At 44.3% G+C, this 19,250-nt stretch overlaps 1 protein-coding gene across 1 annotated transcript in view; it reads left to right on the top strand.

The window, feature by feature from the left end:
• Nucleotides 1–569: 569 nt before the first annotated feature.
• Nucleotides 570–19,250, top strand: part of GOLGA5 (golgin A5) — a 112,850-nt gene continuing 94,169 nt past the window's right edge. Inside the window, exons 1-2 of the mRNA XM_085626494.1 lie at nt 570–753; nt 18,315–18,910. Coding sequence (XP_085482620.1) covers nt 18,337–18,910 — 574 coding nt within the window. The 5' untranslated portion in view covers nt 570–753; nt 18,315–18,336. The remainder of the gene's footprint in view (nt 754–18,314; nt 18,911–19,250) is intronic.

The following is a 19,250-nucleotide window of genomic DNA, read 5'->3' as shown; positions in this document are numbered from 1 at the left end:
ACAGTATTATTAATGTGTTTTTTTTTAAATCAAACTAATGAAGGATTAAAGACAACTAGTTCACATCACGAGGTGGATATGGTATGACTCTGGAAGCATTCACAAATATGTAATAAAATATCAAAACAAGGTAAAGGCTCAGTGCACAATGTTCGCAATCTCAGGATTTTTGATCTGTTTACATACCATGTGGGGGAGGAGCAGAAGTCACAACGTCACTGTAGAAAACACACACATAGAGCGGCCATTCTAAAGTGGTTGGGATGTATTATGAAAAAACAGTTGCACCGAAAGTAATGGTATACAGAACTATCTCGGACCATTAAATATGCACTGAGTGAAGACTACGTGTTTATTATAAACCAAAGTGCAATATCAATAAAAACGTATCGTAACAGTAGCGTATGACAGAAAGATATACGCATCTTATATAAGCATACGAGTTAATATTTTTAACACTTTACACTTCCTTGTAAACTGATTTTGTTTATACGATTTCAGGGTGCGACTTTGCTATTCCCGAAGAAGTGCCGATGGTTTAGTCCGTTGTTTGTACCGCTGGAATTTGCCGATTGTCCCTTTTCTGTTTTGACGGTGACAGCAGTTCCGTGTCCACGTCCCTGCTACTGTTGATGGAAGAGGGACGGTTTGGCAGCTACGGGGTCTGAAGGTACCCCGGAGTGAGAGCAGAGGGCAGGCACAACGATTCTCAACCCAGACGAAACCCCCAAAGCCTGCCACAGTCCTCTTTTGGTGAGGAGATTTAGGGGCTAAAGGGAACCACTTGGAGGGGTCTTATGGTGAACTGCGAGTGCAGTTAGAGGGTGCCTTTGATTGGAGAACTGCAGTGCTACAAAGGACGGATTTCACGACGAGGGGCCGTTAAAGGGGCTCTGGAGGATAACTGAAGGAGCCACTGGGACGCTGTGACTGATCCCTGGGTGAGGAGGAGTAGGGTGGGGGGCTATTTACCAAGAGATCTGCAGGTATCTGTGAGTGGTGTTGAGGATCCTTCACTCGATCGTGATGGGGTATTGGAAGTGCAACTAAATAATGGGGCACAGTGGAAGCTGACATGTTGTAGGGAGACACTGGGATGGTTATAGAATGACATAGGATGGGTGACACAGGGATAACCCGAAGAGTAGGGTGCTCAACTATAAATACGGATTGGCTTTCATTCAACCAGTGTGAATCATGGTAGCCTTGAACAATGGACCTGAAGCTGATCAGTCCAAAATAGATCTTATAGGTGGCAGTTGGTTTATTAGTTGCTGTATTTTTATGGCATTGTGAGCTACAGGTTGAAATGTAGGTCGCACAAGCCACGCATCATAGCAATGTAATGTCCCAATATTCACAGTGGTCGAAGTGCACTAAGAAGGAGCAAGGTATATGCTGGAGGGTCAATATTTGCTCAGACACATCCATTCTGCCGGGCATGGTGTCTGTTTTGTGGGGCCTCGTGCTTTTCAAGGAGGCGCAGTGCATCTTCTGAAGCAGGTGGTGAATGAGTCACATAAAAATGCACTGAATTTTGATTGCTGCAATGTGTTTATCAGCTGTCCTGTTTTTTTAAGCTGGTGGGTTTATTACATTACATGTTTATATTATATGTATAGTTTAAGTATGTTGTAAAATGATTTGTATAACATTTAACAATACTTTATGGCATTGAATATACTGCTGTAGTAGACACACATAGGGGTCTTCCTAGATTTTAAAGTGTTGCTTCAATTGCATACAGTGGGGTGATGGTGGTATTGTCAAATTGTATTTGTGAGTACTGGGGTGTGCTTAAATGTCAAACTGGCAGAGGGGTCTCCGCAAGCATTGGGCTTGCATTTTGCAGTGGGGCGAGTATCTCTAATGTCTTTAAAAGAGTCTTTAGAAAGACTGTTAAAAGCCACATTCCTTTAGAGCTGAATTTAAGATTGTTTCTTTCCACAACTTGCATGTTATCACAACAATATCTCTACCTGCTATATTCCTTAAACTCCTGCTTGGAAAATTGGTCTTGAAGTACATTTTTACTTTTTCCTCTCCCTTATTTATTTTTGCCTACAGCACCAGGTATCCCCAGGCAATCTCTCATCCAGGTACTAATAAGGCTAGACCGTGCTCAATTTCTGAGCTCAGATGAGATCAGGTGCTTTTAGGGTGGTATGGCCGCATTTATTTTAAATGCATCCCTTCTACACGCCTCTTCTGTATATAAACTACTCTAAATCTCATGCATTACTGTGTACGTTAAAAAAAATAAATCATAACAGTATTAATTCCAGCAAGCATTTGCTTCTCACATAGGCCCCTTTAATGATCACACCTAAATCACTAATGTGTCACAGAGAGACACTGGAGTAAATGCATGGAATGGTTTCCTTTACCATACCAGACTAACCCCAATTAGCAATAGACTGACCACTCACTTTGGGCTCCTGTGTAGTGTGCTACTTGTAAAGTGCTTCAACGCCTTGTCAGGGGTAGAACGCGCTATATAAATACAATTTTAAAAAAAGTATGGTAACTGTAATCCTGGGTGAGATGGGGTAGCAAGTGTGGGGCTGGACCATAGGCGAAGCTAAAACGAGGAATAGTCTGTAACTATTTTAATAGTCTTTCACTTTCAGGTACCTGCATATAAAATAACACACAAACCTTAAATGAATAATAAACTCAAGTTAAAAAATTTAGCGGCAAGTACACTATTTTAAGTTATGAAACCTCTGTTAAAAAATGTAGGCACTGGCAATGGTTGTCTGTGTGTAACCAGAGAGCCAAAGACTTGAATCCTGGTTGGTTGAGACGGGAAAATGGACTTATGTATTTTAGTGCTACGAGGCCCCAGTCTGTGACAGAAAGCACTGTGTATACAGAAGTCATTAATTTAAATTTGCCCTGCACACAGTATAAGATAGTCGGCCACTAAATGTGCTTTCAAAATATAGATTGTAGCAGTAGGCAATTAGTCTATATGCAGTGCAATTTTTTTTTATAAGTAGCCATTAAAAGCAGGTACTCCAGAACTCAATTGGTAACACACTTACATTACCTCTCAAAAATAATACATCTTGGTCCTGTTTTTACAAGAGCTTCATAGGAATACCAAGGCTGAGGTACGTTATACCAATGATAGCAAGGTGACCCGCCAGTTTCCAATTCAGAGAGGGGTGCGGCAGGGCTGTATTTTGGCACTGTTTCTATTGAATTTATATATTAATAACTTGGAGAAGGAATTGATAGCTACAAAGGCTGATTTTCCACAGGAGGGACGGCAGGGTCTGCCGGTATTACTATATGAGGACATACCTTAAGTAAGCCTTTTAACTTTAAGGTTGGGTCTACCCCAATTCCTAAGACTAGGGGTTTCTCTATATGGGGGTTATGTTAGATGCCAAGTTAAACTGGGGTCCATTAAAAAAACAGCAAGCAAGGGGGATTTTTATGGGCCAATGCAGCCATCTTTAATTTTGCTTCCTGTTAGGGCAAAACAATAATTGGTGCACTCCTGCAGATTTACAGAGCTAAGTATATAGCACAGGTGAGGTATGGCAACGAAATCTGGGTTTATATTTCCCACGATGAGCTCCAAAGAGTTGAAAATAGGTTCCTTAGACAGCTTTTAAGTGTACCTCAGGGAACTTCCACTTTTATGGTACATGAATAATTGGGCATGTCCTATCTGTCTGACCGGCTGTCTTTTTGTCCTCTATCCTATTGGCTCAAAGCGTGGCTGAGTAATAAGCCAGTTTTAAATAAAGAGATCCTAAGGGATTGCCTGGCCCTAGACCGTGCTCATCATATACCCTGGTTTAAATACATACTAGAGGGATTTAGCATTCTAAGAAGAGTGGATCTCTTTAGCAACCTGTACGCAATTAGAAGTAAAGACCTGCTTTGGCCCAAGGAGTCCTGTTTTAGACAGCGGGTATTGGCCAGGGAGGAAAGTGAGCTAAGGAAACCCATGTGTCCATAGATTTATCATTTTGAAAACAGTCCAATCCATGGAACCATATCATATAGGGCTTTTCAGTTCGTATGATCGGTTTTGATTGACCAGATTTCGCTTTGATTCATTTTACCTTCTTCTTTGCCCATCCACGTGAGAGTAATCAAGGCAACACTTTGCTGCCCTGTGGCTGCAACGTCAAGTCTCCACAGGACATGCTTAATTTTTTTATGTTTTGTAGTAATTAGGAGGTGCCGAGAAAGACTTATTTAATCCCACTTATTTAATCCCACTTTTAGGTCGAGCCTAGCGGCAGCGCACATTCACTGCTCGCTCTGCGAGGCATTCTTTAGTTGAGTATGCGGTGGGAGCCTCGCCCACTCTCTTCTCATATTTTTCATTGGCTGGTGTCTTTGTCCTTGTTAAATGCTGGCTTCCGATTCATTATGAGGCTTGTTAGTCCCGCCTTGTCGCTACTTGTTACCGCCCATCAGGACTGGACCTTTTACCGTGTCCGTATTGTATTGTATTGTAATTGCATTTGTATAGCACTTACCATCCTTGACGAGGCGTTGAAGCGCTTTATACTGTATAGCTTGTATTAACTCTTAGCAAGAACTCTTTGCTTAATTAAGGTGAAAGTTTGCAGTGAAAGTAACGGAACATTGCTTTCTAATTCTATGATCAATACCAGGCTCTCAGTTTAGATACTTGCGTTGTATTGCTCTGCAATTTAAGCCGTCGCAGTGTCAGACTAATAAGAATTAAGGTTGACGCAGGATAAAGTGGGCATTGCATAGGGGCCCACCTTCCGAAGCCCTCCACCCTTAACCGTAGGAAGATGATCTTTCTGTTTCTCTCACCTCCGTCCATTTTTTAATTTTAACTTCTCTCCCTCATTCTGCCTAACCAAACCTCTAAAAGTTTAACTTATAATTCAATATTGTGTGGTATCATGTGAGCCTGCATTACTCAAAAAATGGGTACAATTCAGAGTTGTTCCGAACAAATGCTGCCAAAATATGCCTTACCTGCAGTCCCAAAAATCCTTAAGATGACACTGCCTGCCCCTTGTAACCACCCTGATGTGTAAGCAAATCATTGCCATCCTTGTATATGTTGTGCCCGTGTATTCATAAACAACTCTTCCGCTTTAACCTGTAATCGCTCGGATGTTGCTCAGACACAGTCCGTGAGGAATAAAACAAGTATATTTTTTCATAACAAGAGCATGAGCTTCTCACCAGCTCTCGTACAAACCATTGATGGCGCTTTGCCATCTCTTGTCCAGTGCACTCCAAGTGCTCTCCAGTACTTGTCTCCAGTTGAGCACCTTCTGCTCTTCACTTTCTCCTGTATTGTATGCCCCGGAAGTTCTCTCTTGGCAGGCAAAAAGGAGGCGCTGGTTTAAACCTTTCATGTTTATTCACCATACGAAAGTGACGTATTTTGCCACAGAGGATCCAATTACAAAAGATAAGAAAAACGCAGGTGGAAATTGTGCACCATATGAATTATTATGAGCACAGGGAGAACTTATTAGTCAGTGCACAATTCTCTCCCAATGTCGGGTTTTACACCTATGAAATGGAAGTAAAGGTCCGACAGCGCATATTATTCACTATTCTGACATGCGCACACAGTACTTGTATACTATAAGCTCAAGCAGAAACTGAGAACAAAACACAATTTCCGCTCAGTTTTTAATTCCATTTTAGTCGTAAACTGAAGTTTGTAGTGAAAACGGGATTTACTGCAGCAACGTAATCAGGCCCATAGTGTGTAAGGGCATCGTGAGCTTAACTCGCCTGATGAGGTCAGCAAGATGGTGACTTTAGGCTAGTTTTTAATTGTTTCATTAAGGGGGTTCAAGTAATCTAGTTGCTAGACGTTTCGTGCATAGGAAGAATACTTCCAGGTTCAAGGTGTAAAACTTAAAAGCACATTCTGTAGAAACAAATAATAGTGCAAATTATAATGATCTCTGAACGGTAGGGCAAAGTTCGTTGCCCGATGACGGACTGACGTCAGATTCTTCTGAAGTCCTGGTCAGTGAATAAAAGAGTAACACCAAATGATGCCATTTGCTCAAAAAGGTTTAAGCATCATAGAAGCAAGAAACAAAGTGGCATCCTACAAAAAAGCAGTGGCGGGAACAGCAGATTCAAGAGTAGCAGACCATAAAGCAAGTTTTGTCTTTTTTAGTTCAATAACGTAATATAAATGTCAAAATAAGGCAGATAGCAACTATGGAGATGTAGTCAGAAAAAGGCCTACACGAATCTCAAGGCATGGTAAAATCCTTGCATCATGCTCTTGTGTAGTCCAGACCCATGTTAATCCATGAGGCTAATTAGCACCAATACCTGGTATCAATCACTGTTTGGAATGACCATTGTAAACACTGGCTATTCTTGTAGAATGACAGCAACTGGATAATCATCACCTTTAGGGGTCAATTTTTGGTCACACGACTCCCAAATTCCTAAGCACCAAACTGAAAGTCACACCTTAGTGAAAGCTTACCTTCAGCGTGCTAAGGAGCATTAACTGTGTTTTCTATTAACAGAATCAAAGGTAGAAGGTTATCGTCCATTCTTCGAAAGCAACCAGAACTCTAAGAATCATAACAGACTGCCTTCAGATAAATCTAGATATTATTCTCATCAGAACGGCAGAGCAGTTTGAAGGAGGGAATTAAAATAGTTGAGAACTACTTAAATTTTTAATTCTTATGTGATTTTGAAGAGAGAGCAAACTTTTCAAAAGTGATCTATCTAGATCCACAGATCAGCCTGGTCTTAGCAACAACAACTTAGCGGTAAAATCCACAGTTACAATAAATGAACTGAGCTGAGGGAGTATTCGTTTATGATGTCTCTGAAAAGGACTTAGTGAAGCTGTGAAACATATTTGGTCGTCCTGCACTTTAATGCCAGATACCAATAAGAAAAAGCATTTGCAATGAAATAGGTATTGCATTTGAGAAAGTTTGAGCTTTTGGTCTTGTAAATGACAATGCCTTTTAGTTATGTGGTTTGAAAATCTGCAAGCAGTGCGTAAACACGAACTTTGTACTTATAGTCCTTGCTTACGAGAAGCAAGACTGTCAGTAACTGTGCCTCTTTCACTGCCAGCCTTGCTTCTTGTAAGCAACGCCTATAAGTACAATGTGTGTGCTTACACACCTCTTGCAGGTTTTCAAACACATAAATAAAAGGCATTCTCATTTGCAAGCCAATAGCTCAAACCCTCGCAAATGCGAGACCTATTGCATTGCAAATCCTTGTTATCTATGCTTTCAGGGAACACAGTATGGCATGTTCTTAGCTTTTTAAAGGCTGCAGTTAGACTAAGATGATGCTGTTATTTAGTAACGTGGGTGGGGATGGCTTGAAGGTGAAGTTTCCTTGTGTCTTTTTAACTGTATTATTCGTTTTTTATACTGTATGTATCTTTGGCGTCCTGTTTTAAAATAACTGACTTTTATTGTTTTTTCCTACAAAAGCTGAATAAAGTTTGATTGATTGATGAATTTTGAAGCTTCAAATAATTCCAATGATAAATTGTCAGAAGACTTGTTACTTGTTTAGCGCTCTGTCCCTCTCTTGCCTCTACAGCACAGGAGACCCCCCTTTCCTGTCAGCTGAGACATCTTAATATTCCAGGGCAGCTGACTTTTACCAACAAGCATTTGCAATGCAATAGGTCTCGCATTTACGCGAGTTTAAGCTATTGGCATTGTAAATGACACTGCCTTTTATTTAAGTTTTAAAAAATAAAACAAAAATAAAAGGCATTGTTATTTGTAATGTGAATAGCTCAAACTTGCGTAAATGCGAGACCTATTGCATTGCAAATGCTTGTTCTGCAAATGTAGAGGGGAGTAGAATTACGTGGTGTCAAGTAGAGTGGAAATATGCAGAGTGAAATTATGATGTGTGGGGTGAAATTATGTGGCATGAAAGTATGTTGAGTGGCTTGGAACTGTGTGGCATGGCGCTGAATTGTGAGATGTGGAATTGATTGGCGTGGTGTGGCATAGACTTCAATTGTATGGAAATGAATTATGTTACCTGGAGTTAAATTATGTGGCATGGTGTGGAATTAAGGGATGTGGTGTGGAATTAGTTGGCATGGCGTGGAGTAGGATTATATGGTGTGGTGTGGAATTGTGTGGAGTGGAATTGTTTGGCATGGAATTGTGTGGCATGGAATTGTGTTGAGAGGAATGGAAGTATGTGTCATGGAATGGAGTGGAAATATGTGGCATGGAATGAAATTATGTGGTGGAGTTGAATTATATGCTGCTTAGTGGAATTATGTTATTGAGTCGATTCATTAATAGTGGAGTGGAATTATGTGGCATGGAATTACGTGCCATGGAGTGGAATTGTGTGGTATGGCATGGAAATAATTGGTGTGGATTTGTGTGGTGTGGCCTAGAATTGTGGGGTGTTGAGGGAAATTGTGAGACATGGAATTGTGTGGCGTGGTATGCAATTGTGTGACATGGAGTGCAATTCTGCAGAGAGGAAGTATGGGGGTGGAGTGGAATTATGTGATGTGGTGTGGAATTATGGGGTGTGGTGTGGAATTATGTGGCATGGAATTGTGTGCCATGGAATGGAATTATGTGGTGTGGATTTATGAGCGGTGGAGAGCACTTTATGTGGCATGTAATTATGTGGAGTGGAATTATTTTGCATTCACTGAGATAGACATGTTACTGTGTGGCGTGAACTACAATTATGTGACGTGGTGTGCAATTGTGTGGAGAGGAATTCAGTGGCGTGAAGTGGAATTATGTGACATGGTGTGAAATCAAGTGGTGTGGCATAGAATTAGGTGGCAAGGAGTGGAATTATGCTCCGTGGAGTAGAATTATGAGATGTGACATGGAATGGTCTGGCATGGAATTGTGTGGTGTGGAATTGTGTGGTGTGAAATTATGTTGGTTTGGGGAGATTAAATTTAGGTGGTACAGTGTGGTACAATGTGGAATTATGTGATATGGAGTGGAATTATGTCTCATGGAGTGGAATTATGTAGCATGATGTGGAGTCATGTGATGTTGCATGGAGTGAAATTATGTGGCATGGAGTTGAACTGTGTGGCATGGAATTGTGGGGTGTTGACTAGTGGAATTATATGGTGTAGAGGAGAATTAGGTGGCGTGAAAATATGTGGAGAAGAATTGTGTTGCATGGAATTGTTTGGCATGGTATTGTGCGGCATTGAGAGGATTGGAATTATGCGACATGGAGTGGAATTATGTGGCTTGGATTGGAAATATGAAATGAAATGAATGAAATGAAAAAGAATTTGTAATCGCGCTACTCAGCCCGAAGGCATCAAGGCGCCTAACCAAAAAGTTCCTAAAAAAGACTGATCAAAGCTAAGGGTAGGCAATATGAGGGTGGAGTGCAATTAGGTGCATGGAGTTGAATTGTGTGGTGCAGAATTGTGTTGCATGGAGTGTAATTGTGTTGACTGGAGTGGAATTGTGCACCGTGGATTTATGTGGCGTGAAATGCAATTGTGTGATGTGGAGTGCAATTGGGTGACATGGAGTGTCACTGAGTGGAGTGGAAATCATATAGCATGGAGTGGAATTATGTGACATGGTAATGAATTGTGTGGTGTTGAGTGGAATTACGTGCCGTGGAATTATGTGGCATGGAGCCGAATTATGTTGATTTGAATTGTGTGGCATGGCATTACATGCCATGGATTGGATTTAAGTGGCGCATAATTATTTGGCATGGAATTGTGTGGCATGGAATTGTGTGGTGTGAAATTGTATGGCGTGCAATTGTGTGCCATGGAGTGAAATTTTGAGACATGGAATTGTGAGGAGTGCCACTGTGTGACATGGAGTGCAATTGTGTGGAGTGGGATTAAGTGATGTGGAGTGGAATTATGTGACGTGGTGTGGAATTATTTGGTGTGGAGTGAAAGTGTGTGGCATATAGTAGAATTATGTGGCATGGATTTATGTGATGTGCAATTGTGTCGCATGGCAAGGAATTGTGTTGAGGTGAGTGGAAATATGTTGAGCTGAATTATGTGGCACGAAAGGGAAGAGGCATTATGTGACACAGAGTGGAATTATGTTGTAGGGAGTGAAATTATGTGGCATAGTATGTGGCATGATGTGGAATTATATGCTGTGCACTGAAGTGGAATTATGTGGTATGGAGTAGAATTCTGTGGCATGGAATTGTGTGAGTGGAAATTTGTGGCATGAGTGGAATTATGAGATGTGGAATTGTGTGGCATGGAACTGCGAGGCCTTGAGTGGTGTGGAATTATGTGGCATGGGGTGAAATGATGTGGTATGGAGTGGATTGAAAATAGGTGGAGTGGAATTATGTGACTTGGAGGGGTAATATATGGCATGAAATTATGTGGTGTGGAGTTGAATTACGTTGCGTGGAACTTGGTTGCGTGGGATTCTGTGGCGTGGAGTCGAATTGTGAGACATGGAATTGTGCAGCATGGAGAGCTATTGTGTGGCATGAAGGGCAGATGTGTAACTTGGAGTGCAATTGTGTGATGTGGAATGCCATTGTGTGGAGTGGAGTCATGTAGGGAGGAGTGGAATTATGTTACACTTTGTTGAATTATGTGGTGTTCTGTCAAATTATGTGGCATGATGTGGAGTGGCATTATGTGATGTGGAGTAGAATTATGTGACATAGAATTGTGTAGCATGGCGTGGAATTGTGTTGCATTGAGTGGTGTAAAATTATGTGGCATATAATAAAGCGTAATTATGTATAGAGGATTTGAATTATGTGGCATGGAGTGGAGTGGAATAATGTGGCATTCAGTGAAGTTCTGTGGCATGCAAGGGAATTATGTGGCGTGGAGTCGAATTATGTGCAGTGGAGTGAAATTGGGATGCGTAGAGTGAAATCATGTGGCGTGGAACTGTGAGACATGGTATTGTGTGGTGTATAATTTTTGGGCGTGTAGTGGAACTGTGTGTTCTAATTTCTAATTTAAAATACTTGTAAAGCGCAGCATACACCTTACGGTTTCTTGGCGCTGGGGAGATCGGCAACTGAGGTGAAAACAAGAAGACCAGGGAGAGAAGAAAGGGATATTTGAAGGGGTTTAAATGGGGAAGGCTTGGCTAAAAAGGAACGTTTTCAGATCTCTGCGAAAGGGGAGATACTGGGTGGCAGACCGGAGGTGGTCAGGAAGTGAGTTCCAGAAGGTTGGAGCTAGGGTGGAGAAATTAGCCCCGCCCCACTTTTTGCGAGTGAAGCGAGGGATCTGGAGGAGGGACCTGGAGGAAGATCGAAGTTCTCTTGTGGGTAAATAGGACTTGATTAGTGAGGAGATGAAGGCAGGGGCGGAGCCCTGGCGGGCCTGGAAGACCATGCACCCGATCTTGAATAGGGCCCGTTCCTTTATGGGGAGCCAGTGAAGCTCTCTAAGAAGGGGGGTGGAGTGGTGATAACGAGGGAGGCCGTACACAAGCCGAGCTGCTTGATTCTGGACGGTCTGGAGTCTACGCAAGCTGAAAGCGGGGATACCGTGATAAAGAGCGTTTGCGTAGTCCAATTTTGATATCACGAGTGCGGCCATAATAATCTTAAGTGCCTGGGGGGAAAAGAAGCGGGAGACAGTGCGGATAGTGCGAAGAGAAAAGAAACAGGAGGACACCACAGAACTGATTTGTGAGTGGAGAGTGAGTTGGCTGTTTATTTTGACACCAAGTGTTTTGACCGTGGTGGAGGGGGTCGGTGCAGAGCCAAGAGAAGGGGGCCAGAAGAGAGAGTTCCAGGGACTGGATGAACCACCGGTGAGAACCAGCTCGGTTTTATCCGGGTTCAGCTTAAGGTGGTTGTGGTTCATCCAGTCACTGATGAATGTCATGGTTGACTGGAAATTGGAGACCGAGAGAGGAGAAGGGGACAGATCAAAGATGAGCTGGAGGTCATCCGCGTAGTTATAGACGGTGACCTCCAGCTGCTGTAGTGCAAAGATGAGAGGAAAGATGTAAAGGTTGAAAAGTAAGGGGGAGAGCGAGGATCCCTGGGGAACACCGCAAGTGACAGGAAGGGGAGTGGCCGTGAAGTCGCCTAACCGGACCGCCTGAGTGCGTTCCCTCAGAAAGGAGGAGAGCCAGATCAGAGCTGATCCCCCGATACCGGCCGCCTTGACACGGGTGAGTAGGATGGTGTGGTCCACCGTGTCAAAGGCGGCGGAAAGATCAAGGAGGACCAGTGCCTGGTGTTTATTTTCGTCCATACCCTTTCTGAGTTTGTCCAAGACTGAGACCACGACTGACTCGGTCGAATGCCTGGGACGGAACTCGGCTTGGCGGGAAGCCAGTCCCCCGTTTGCCTCCACATGGGCGCTGAGCACCGCGGCAACATGGCGTTCCATCACCTTGCCCAGGAAGGGTAGCAGGGAGATGGGGCGATAGTTAGCCGAGATAGAAGAGTCAGCGCCAGCTTTCTTCAGGATGGGCACTATGGTAGCTGCTTTAAGCGAATAGGGCACTACGCCCTGTGCCAGGGAGCTGTTGAGGAAGGCAATGGGGGGGTCAGGGCAGCTGGAGTATATTTGCTGCAGGACTCGTGCTGGGCAGACGTCCGCGGGAGATCCCGACTTCACTTTAGGGAGTATCTCCAGAAAAGAGTCCTGCGTGAGGGGGGGGATAGAGGTAAGAAGGTGGGGGAGGGGAGGGGGGGCGGGATCGACGAAGGCAGAGGAGGGTGGAGGGATATTAAGCTTGATGGTTGCTATTTTATCTAAGAAATAGGTATTAAGCTGGTCGCAGAGAAGTTGGGAGGGAGGAATAATGGGCGAGGTTCGGTCTGAGAATGCCAGGTCATTCACTATCCCGAAGATTACCCTGGGTTTGTTTTCGGCAGAAGTAATTTTGGACGAAAAGTAGGCGGACTTAACAGCCAGGATTGCTGTTTTATATTTGTCCAGAGCTGATGAGAAGTGGGTTTTTAATAGGGGATCGTAATTTTTCCTCCATTGCCTTTCTGCCTGTCGGGCGCTCAGTTTGAGAGCTTTTAGGTGGTCGTTGAACCATCTATTAGAGTCCTTTGGTCGGCGGACGGAGATGCGGCGTAGGGGCGCCGCAGAGTCGCAGCCATCCGCCAGCCAGGTGTTAATGGCCTTGGCTTGAGAGGTAGATGTTAAGCCAGTAAGAGTAGGAGTAGAGTCGCGGAGCATGGAGGTCAAGGAGGGGTAATCCAATCTATTCCAGTTCCGTGCCCAGGTGTTTTTGGCATACGGAATTTTAGGCATCACGTTGCGGGGAATAGAGAAGGAAATGAGGGCATGGTCGGACCAAGGGCACGGCGAGACAGTGGCCGAGGCCACGGGGAGGTTGAGGGACCAGACCTGGTCCAATGTGTGTCCATGGGAGTGAGTGGGGACGGATATGTGCGACACGAAATTAAGGGTTGATAGGCAATCTGTAAACTCTTTTGAGGCTGAGCACTCGTGTGGGTCAGAGGGCCAGTAATTAAAGTCCCCTAGCACCAAGACCGAGGCGTAGTTGACCGCCAAGTTGGCCAATAGGTCTTGAAAGGCCGGCAAAAATGCAGGCGAGGGTTGGGGAGGCCGGTACATTAATAGGCAGGTAATAGGGGGGGAAAATGAAAGAGAGCGGGCTACCAGGAAGTCAGCAGGGGGAATGGGAGGTGAGGGAAGTGGTTGGTAGTTCAACTCCGACCGAGCGATCAGGGCAACCCCACCGCCTGCCTTGCCCGCCGGCCGGTCGGCTCGAAGGGCCACATAGGAGGAGGGTAGGGTGGCCAGGAGAACGGGGAGGGAGGTGTCACAGTACCAAGTTTCGGTCAGGAGCAGTAGGTCCGGTTTCTCAGAATCGAGTAAGACGAACAACTCATGGTGGTGCTTGACCGCTGACCTGGTATTGAGTAAAAAGACAGACAGTGCCGGCGAACAGGGGGGGAGGTCAGGGGGAAGGGGGCAGGGTAACGGGGGAGCGTGTAACGGGGGATGAGGGGCTATGGGGGAAGTGGGGGCAAGGCCTAAAGAGGAAATCCATCTGCGGGTGGAATCTGGAAGTAGCCATTTACCTTGAAGGGCAATAAGATCCTTAGAAGAGTAGGATGTAGATTTGGCATGGAGTCGTGCCCCTAGCCCCGTCCGGCCGCGGACGGGCGCAGACGGGCTTGCCTTAGGCGCGCCTTAGGCGCGCAAACGGCGCGCCCGCTGCGCTCGTCCGCTGCGCTTCCTACCAAGACACATACTTTATGCCGGTGGGTGAGGAGGTTGGAGGGGGCGTGGCCAGCCGAGGGGGCGTGTCTCGCCTCGCCCTCGGGAATGGCGACTGAAGGGAAGAGGTCGTTGCAGCGAGAAGCGCTGTTCTAAGATGCCAAGATGCAGGTGAGAGTGGATGGCAGTTTAAAAGCACAGTGAATATTACACAAAATACAATTTTTTAAAATCGTCCCTGCTCCCGGCTTTCCGCCTCAGGAGCCAATCAGCAATGCAGCGCCTAGCGTTGGCGCGCACTATTTGTAGTCGTGGCGGGGGGGCGTGGCCAGCCGAGGGGGCGTGTCTCGCCTCGCCCTCGGGAATGGCGACTGAAGGGAAGAGGTCGTTGCAGCGAGAAGCGCTGTTCTAAGATGCCAAGATGCAGGTGAGAGTGGATGGCAGTTTAAAAGCACAGTGAATATTACACAAAATACAATTTTTTAAAATCGTCCCTGCTCCCGGCTTTCCGCCTCAGGAGCCAATCAGCAATGTGTTGTGGTGTGGAATTGTGTGGTGTGGATTTGTGTAGCGTGGAATTGTGTGGCATGTAATTGGGGGATGTGGAATTGAGTGGTGTGGAATTGTAAGGCATGGAATGGCATGGAGTAGAATTGTGTGAGATGGAGCAATAAATATAGGTAGTCAAATCAAACAGCAGATGGTGAAAATACGAGTGTTTGTTTATAAAGAAAATATGTTGGTGGAATGTGGCTTCGACACTGAAAATAAAGGGAGTGCCATGTGTTGTGTGAAATATACTTCAATAAAGGTATCCTGGCTATTACAAATAAGAAGAGAGGAATATAAACACGTATATGCTTTCAAAATATGTGCATTGTAAATATCAATAAAAGTACATTATTTTTAAAATGGGGTACCAGGTTGGATTTTAAATCAAAGTGGCCCTGCAAGTACGTTTCCTACAATCGTGTAACAACAGTTAAATGAGTCACCCGGCCAAGTGTGCCTACTCATGTTTAAAGTATAGACAGGGAGGGGTGGGATGAAGGTATAGGGCCAGCAACAATTCAAAGTGGTCGGCCAGAAAAGTTGGGACTGAGTCTTATGTAGGGAGCGAGTGAATCGAACAAGCCCAACTACGAAGACTAAGAGATCGCACAAAAATGATTATAAAGTACGGCATAGCGAAGGAACGAAAAAATACACATTCATTCTTCGTTGTATTAGGAGAGGGGGGTGCTGGAATGCCGGCGAGATTATAAAGTCACTCTGACGGTTTCTGGTAGTTGTGCACTAGAAGAAGCTGTTTTTCACACTACTGGCATGAAGCTGGTTCCCTGCCAGCTTTTAAATGCTGCCCCGCGTTTTTTGCACAGCGTGCTCTGCCTCCAGATCAATATTGACAAGCTTTGGCAACGCAGCCGCGAAAGTGAAAGAAAACGATCGCGTGCAACGGAGGGCGCGCGTGCACGTTCACGTGCACTGTAGCTTTAGGCCAGGCAGCACTTTGAAAAAGCCTGTTTACAAAATGTCTCGGCCAGATCAGTGCAAGCGCTGAATCATGCGAGACCTAAAAAGAGGACGTTCCACAAAAAAAGGGGAAATGTGAAAAGGCAAGCTCCACGAACACTGGGTAACAACTTCAGCCCTTTGCCAGGGGCACCACAAATCCAATTCAACTAATTCTTGCCTATGCAGTAAGATATCATGCTCAAGGGTGTAAAAGGCCGCAGACAACCCTGAGAAAATCATTGAAGTATAGTAAGGTTATATGGTCTGCTGAGGACGTTCAATGTGCAAGCGCTGAATCATGCGAGACCTAAAAAGAGGACGTTCCACAAAAAAAGGGGAAATGTGAAAAGGCAAGCTCCACGAACATTGGGTAACAACTTCAGCCCTTTGCCAGGGGCACCACAAATCCAATTCAACTAATTCTTGCCTATGCAGTAAGATATCATGCTCAAGGGTGTAAAAGGCCGCAGACAACCCTGAGAAAATCATTGAAGTATAGTAAGGTTATATGGTCTGCTGAGGACGTTCAATGCACAAATCTTAAATAACTGGCTGAGGTCCCCTCAACCACACACATTGCACTCAATAGTGGATAGATGTTCTACACAGTTTCAAAATGTGTTTTAGGAAAAGCCATATACATACCTTCCGCTCATCGATTTACATTAGCATACAACTTGAACTGGTATGAGCATCATAGAAGCAGCTCATTACGTCTGGGTCTAATATGCGTATGATACTTGTGTTTCGGTGTTCGTTATCTGGTTACTTGTGGACGGTATTAGTGATTCAATGGTTTTGTGTCGTGTTACAATCCTCAATGCTGTTTTCCAAAAGTAACATTGTGCAACTGATCTGTAGAGCTCCTGAAGTCAACATCTACCTCGTGCACAAACGCCTCCACTCCACTTGAATGCTGGGCTGATGATTCACGAGGCACTTCCATTCTTTCGCTCTCGGCACATGCCTATGGGTCTCTCTCACCGTGCTGCTCCTAGGGATGTACTCAACACTGCCAATGGCTTGTTCGGTGATTGATGGCAACAGGTCAGGGCCATTGCTCTCCCCTCCACTTCTCAAAAACTATAACATTAAAGCCACATATAATGCACGTTATTAAAAGTGTATTAACTCCAGAGTTCCCTCTTCTGTCTCATGAGATCTTGACTTATTTTCTAGTGATCCCATCGCGGAAGTGCTTAACTAATTCACTTACACCACGTCGCGTGTAGAGCAGCTCTCATTGTACGGAGGCCGTGATCGTGTCTACTGGTCCCAGCTCTTTAATCGCGACAGCCGGAAGACAGATGCAGTAGGGTGAGGATACAGGAAGTAGTACTTCTTCAGGCGAAATGTGCCAAGTTTATTTGCAAGTGCTTCTTCCTTCCGGGTCACCAGCAGGTCATGAAAAACAAGGTCACCGAGGACAGTAAGACAAGGAAAGAAGGGACACACATCACCACCAAGGTGACGCATTTTGTAAATTAGGCACTCTACGCAAGCAAAGGAAGGAAGACTCTGATAAGTGACTCCCTTCCTACCTCATCACGTTAAAGATGTCAGGAGGTCAGGACTCGACATATATGGCTGTGCTGTTGAACCGTTTTGACAACTGAAGAAAATTCCCACTGTTACATCACTGCAAACCGACTCCTACTAATCTAACAATGGGGCAGGTGGCAACACTAAAGACTTGGGGCTGAGTCTTATCTAGGGAGCGAGTGAATCGAACAAGCCCACAATCTCTATTACGATCGCGTGCAACAGAGGGCGCGCGTTACGATCGCGTGCAACGGAGGGCGCGCGTGCACGTTCACGTGCACTGTAGCTTTAGGCCAGGCAGCACTTTGAAAAAGCCTGTTTACAAAATGTCTCGGCCAGATCAGCGCAAGCGCTGAATCAGGCGAGACCTAAAAAGTAGGGGAAATGTTTTTGTTAAATTAAGAGTATGGGCACATCATTTCTCTCAGATCCCACCCTCTTCGACCTCTGAGTATTCACTGAACGTTAGTTTTACTCAAGGAATTAATTACCTGTGTGAACACAATATATTTATTTTACCTAAATAATAAATTCTCTTGTAACTGTCTTGCTGCAGTAATGCACATTCTTCTTGGTGGTTTTGATTGTGTTCTAGAGGATTGTATGAAAATAAAGCCTTCTTTTGTAGACACTTCCCAGCTCTTTATAGGCAGGAAGCTTAAAGCAATAGGTTAAAAATAAATTAAGGTGATTGAAAGGTTACTGAAAATGAAAGAGCACACTTCTAAGTGTTTTTAGGTAAAGGAAGCGCAGAGAAGAGAATTGTTAAGCATGCAAAGCAATTTAATGTAACATGTCATACTAATGTTTAAGTCCTTTCCAAGAACTCCTGATTTTGAGAGCTAAGTCCACTCTGGCACAAACAGTTACAATGAATTGCCGAGGAATGATATCAGACTGTTGTCAGGTGGAGGAGTAGCTTTGGTCCCCTAGCCCAAATTAGCTTCTGGACTACAACCCTGGATCCATGAGCTTGTTAATTTCCATACCTTGGTATTAAAATCAGGTTAAACATTTGTTATAAAAATATGTCAATTGTATTTTTTCTCTTTTTATAATCACCATTACGTATATTTATTTTTCGCTTTAGGGGTTCTTTGAAGACCATCACAATGTCCTGGTTTGCTGATCTTGCTGGGAAAGCAGAGACGCTACTTAATAAGGTGGATCAAGGTGCTGCAGTAGCTCTAAGCAAAACCAACGATGATTCCCAATCGGAGATGTACTATACTGCCACAGACACTGAACCACTTAATAATTATTCTGAAATACAGCAGTCAAGCACACCATCACAACACCAGACGTATGCCAAAGCAAGCTACATTTCTTCAGTTGCAGACAATATAAAGCAGCAGAAGTCCACCATGCTAGCTGGTACAGCAAACTTGAAACCAGCATCTCGGATATCGATTGACACTCCTCACAGTCCTGCAGGCAGTGTCTCAACGCCCAGGCCTTCCACCCAGTTTGTGAGACGAAAAAAGTCTGAACCTGATGATAAAGACCTGTTTGACTTTCTGAATAGTTCGGAAAAGGCATCAAATGGGAAGACTGACACCAAAAAGGAGATAAGCAAGGAATCAATCCTTGAGAGCCATTCTCGGTCTTCAAGCATCAGTTCGGTATCAACTGGTACACTGAGTATCAAAACTACAGATGATAACACTACCAAGAGCCAAGATAATGGTATAGCACATTTCTTTACATTAACCTTGAAAGAACGTTCTAAGTAATGCATGCTCTTGTTGATAATAAAGTATTATAAAAAGTTGGTTGATGTAAGAGATTTTCACACATACACAGCTTATCATTACTTTTCTCCTTTGTGTTGTTTGGTTAAGTTGCTGTCTTCAGTGATCTACTTGTCCCGTCCATCTGCAGTTGGCACTGGTTGTGTGGTGTGCATGTGATATATTGCTGTTTATAATGCTCAGTAACTACACACCCATCGGGAGGATGTTGTGCGCTAAGCAGGCCCCAGTGGCATATAAAACCTTTTGATTTGTCCTTAGCCACATCAAAGGTT

Source organism: Triturus cristatus, chromosome 9, assembly GCF_964204655.1.
Source record: "Triturus cristatus chromosome 9, aTriCri1.1, whole genome shotgun sequence".
Taxonomy (NCBI): Eukaryota; Metazoa; Chordata; class Amphibia; order Caudata; family Salamandridae; genus Triturus; species Triturus cristatus.
This window is presented reverse-complemented; position numbering and strand designations above follow the sequence as displayed.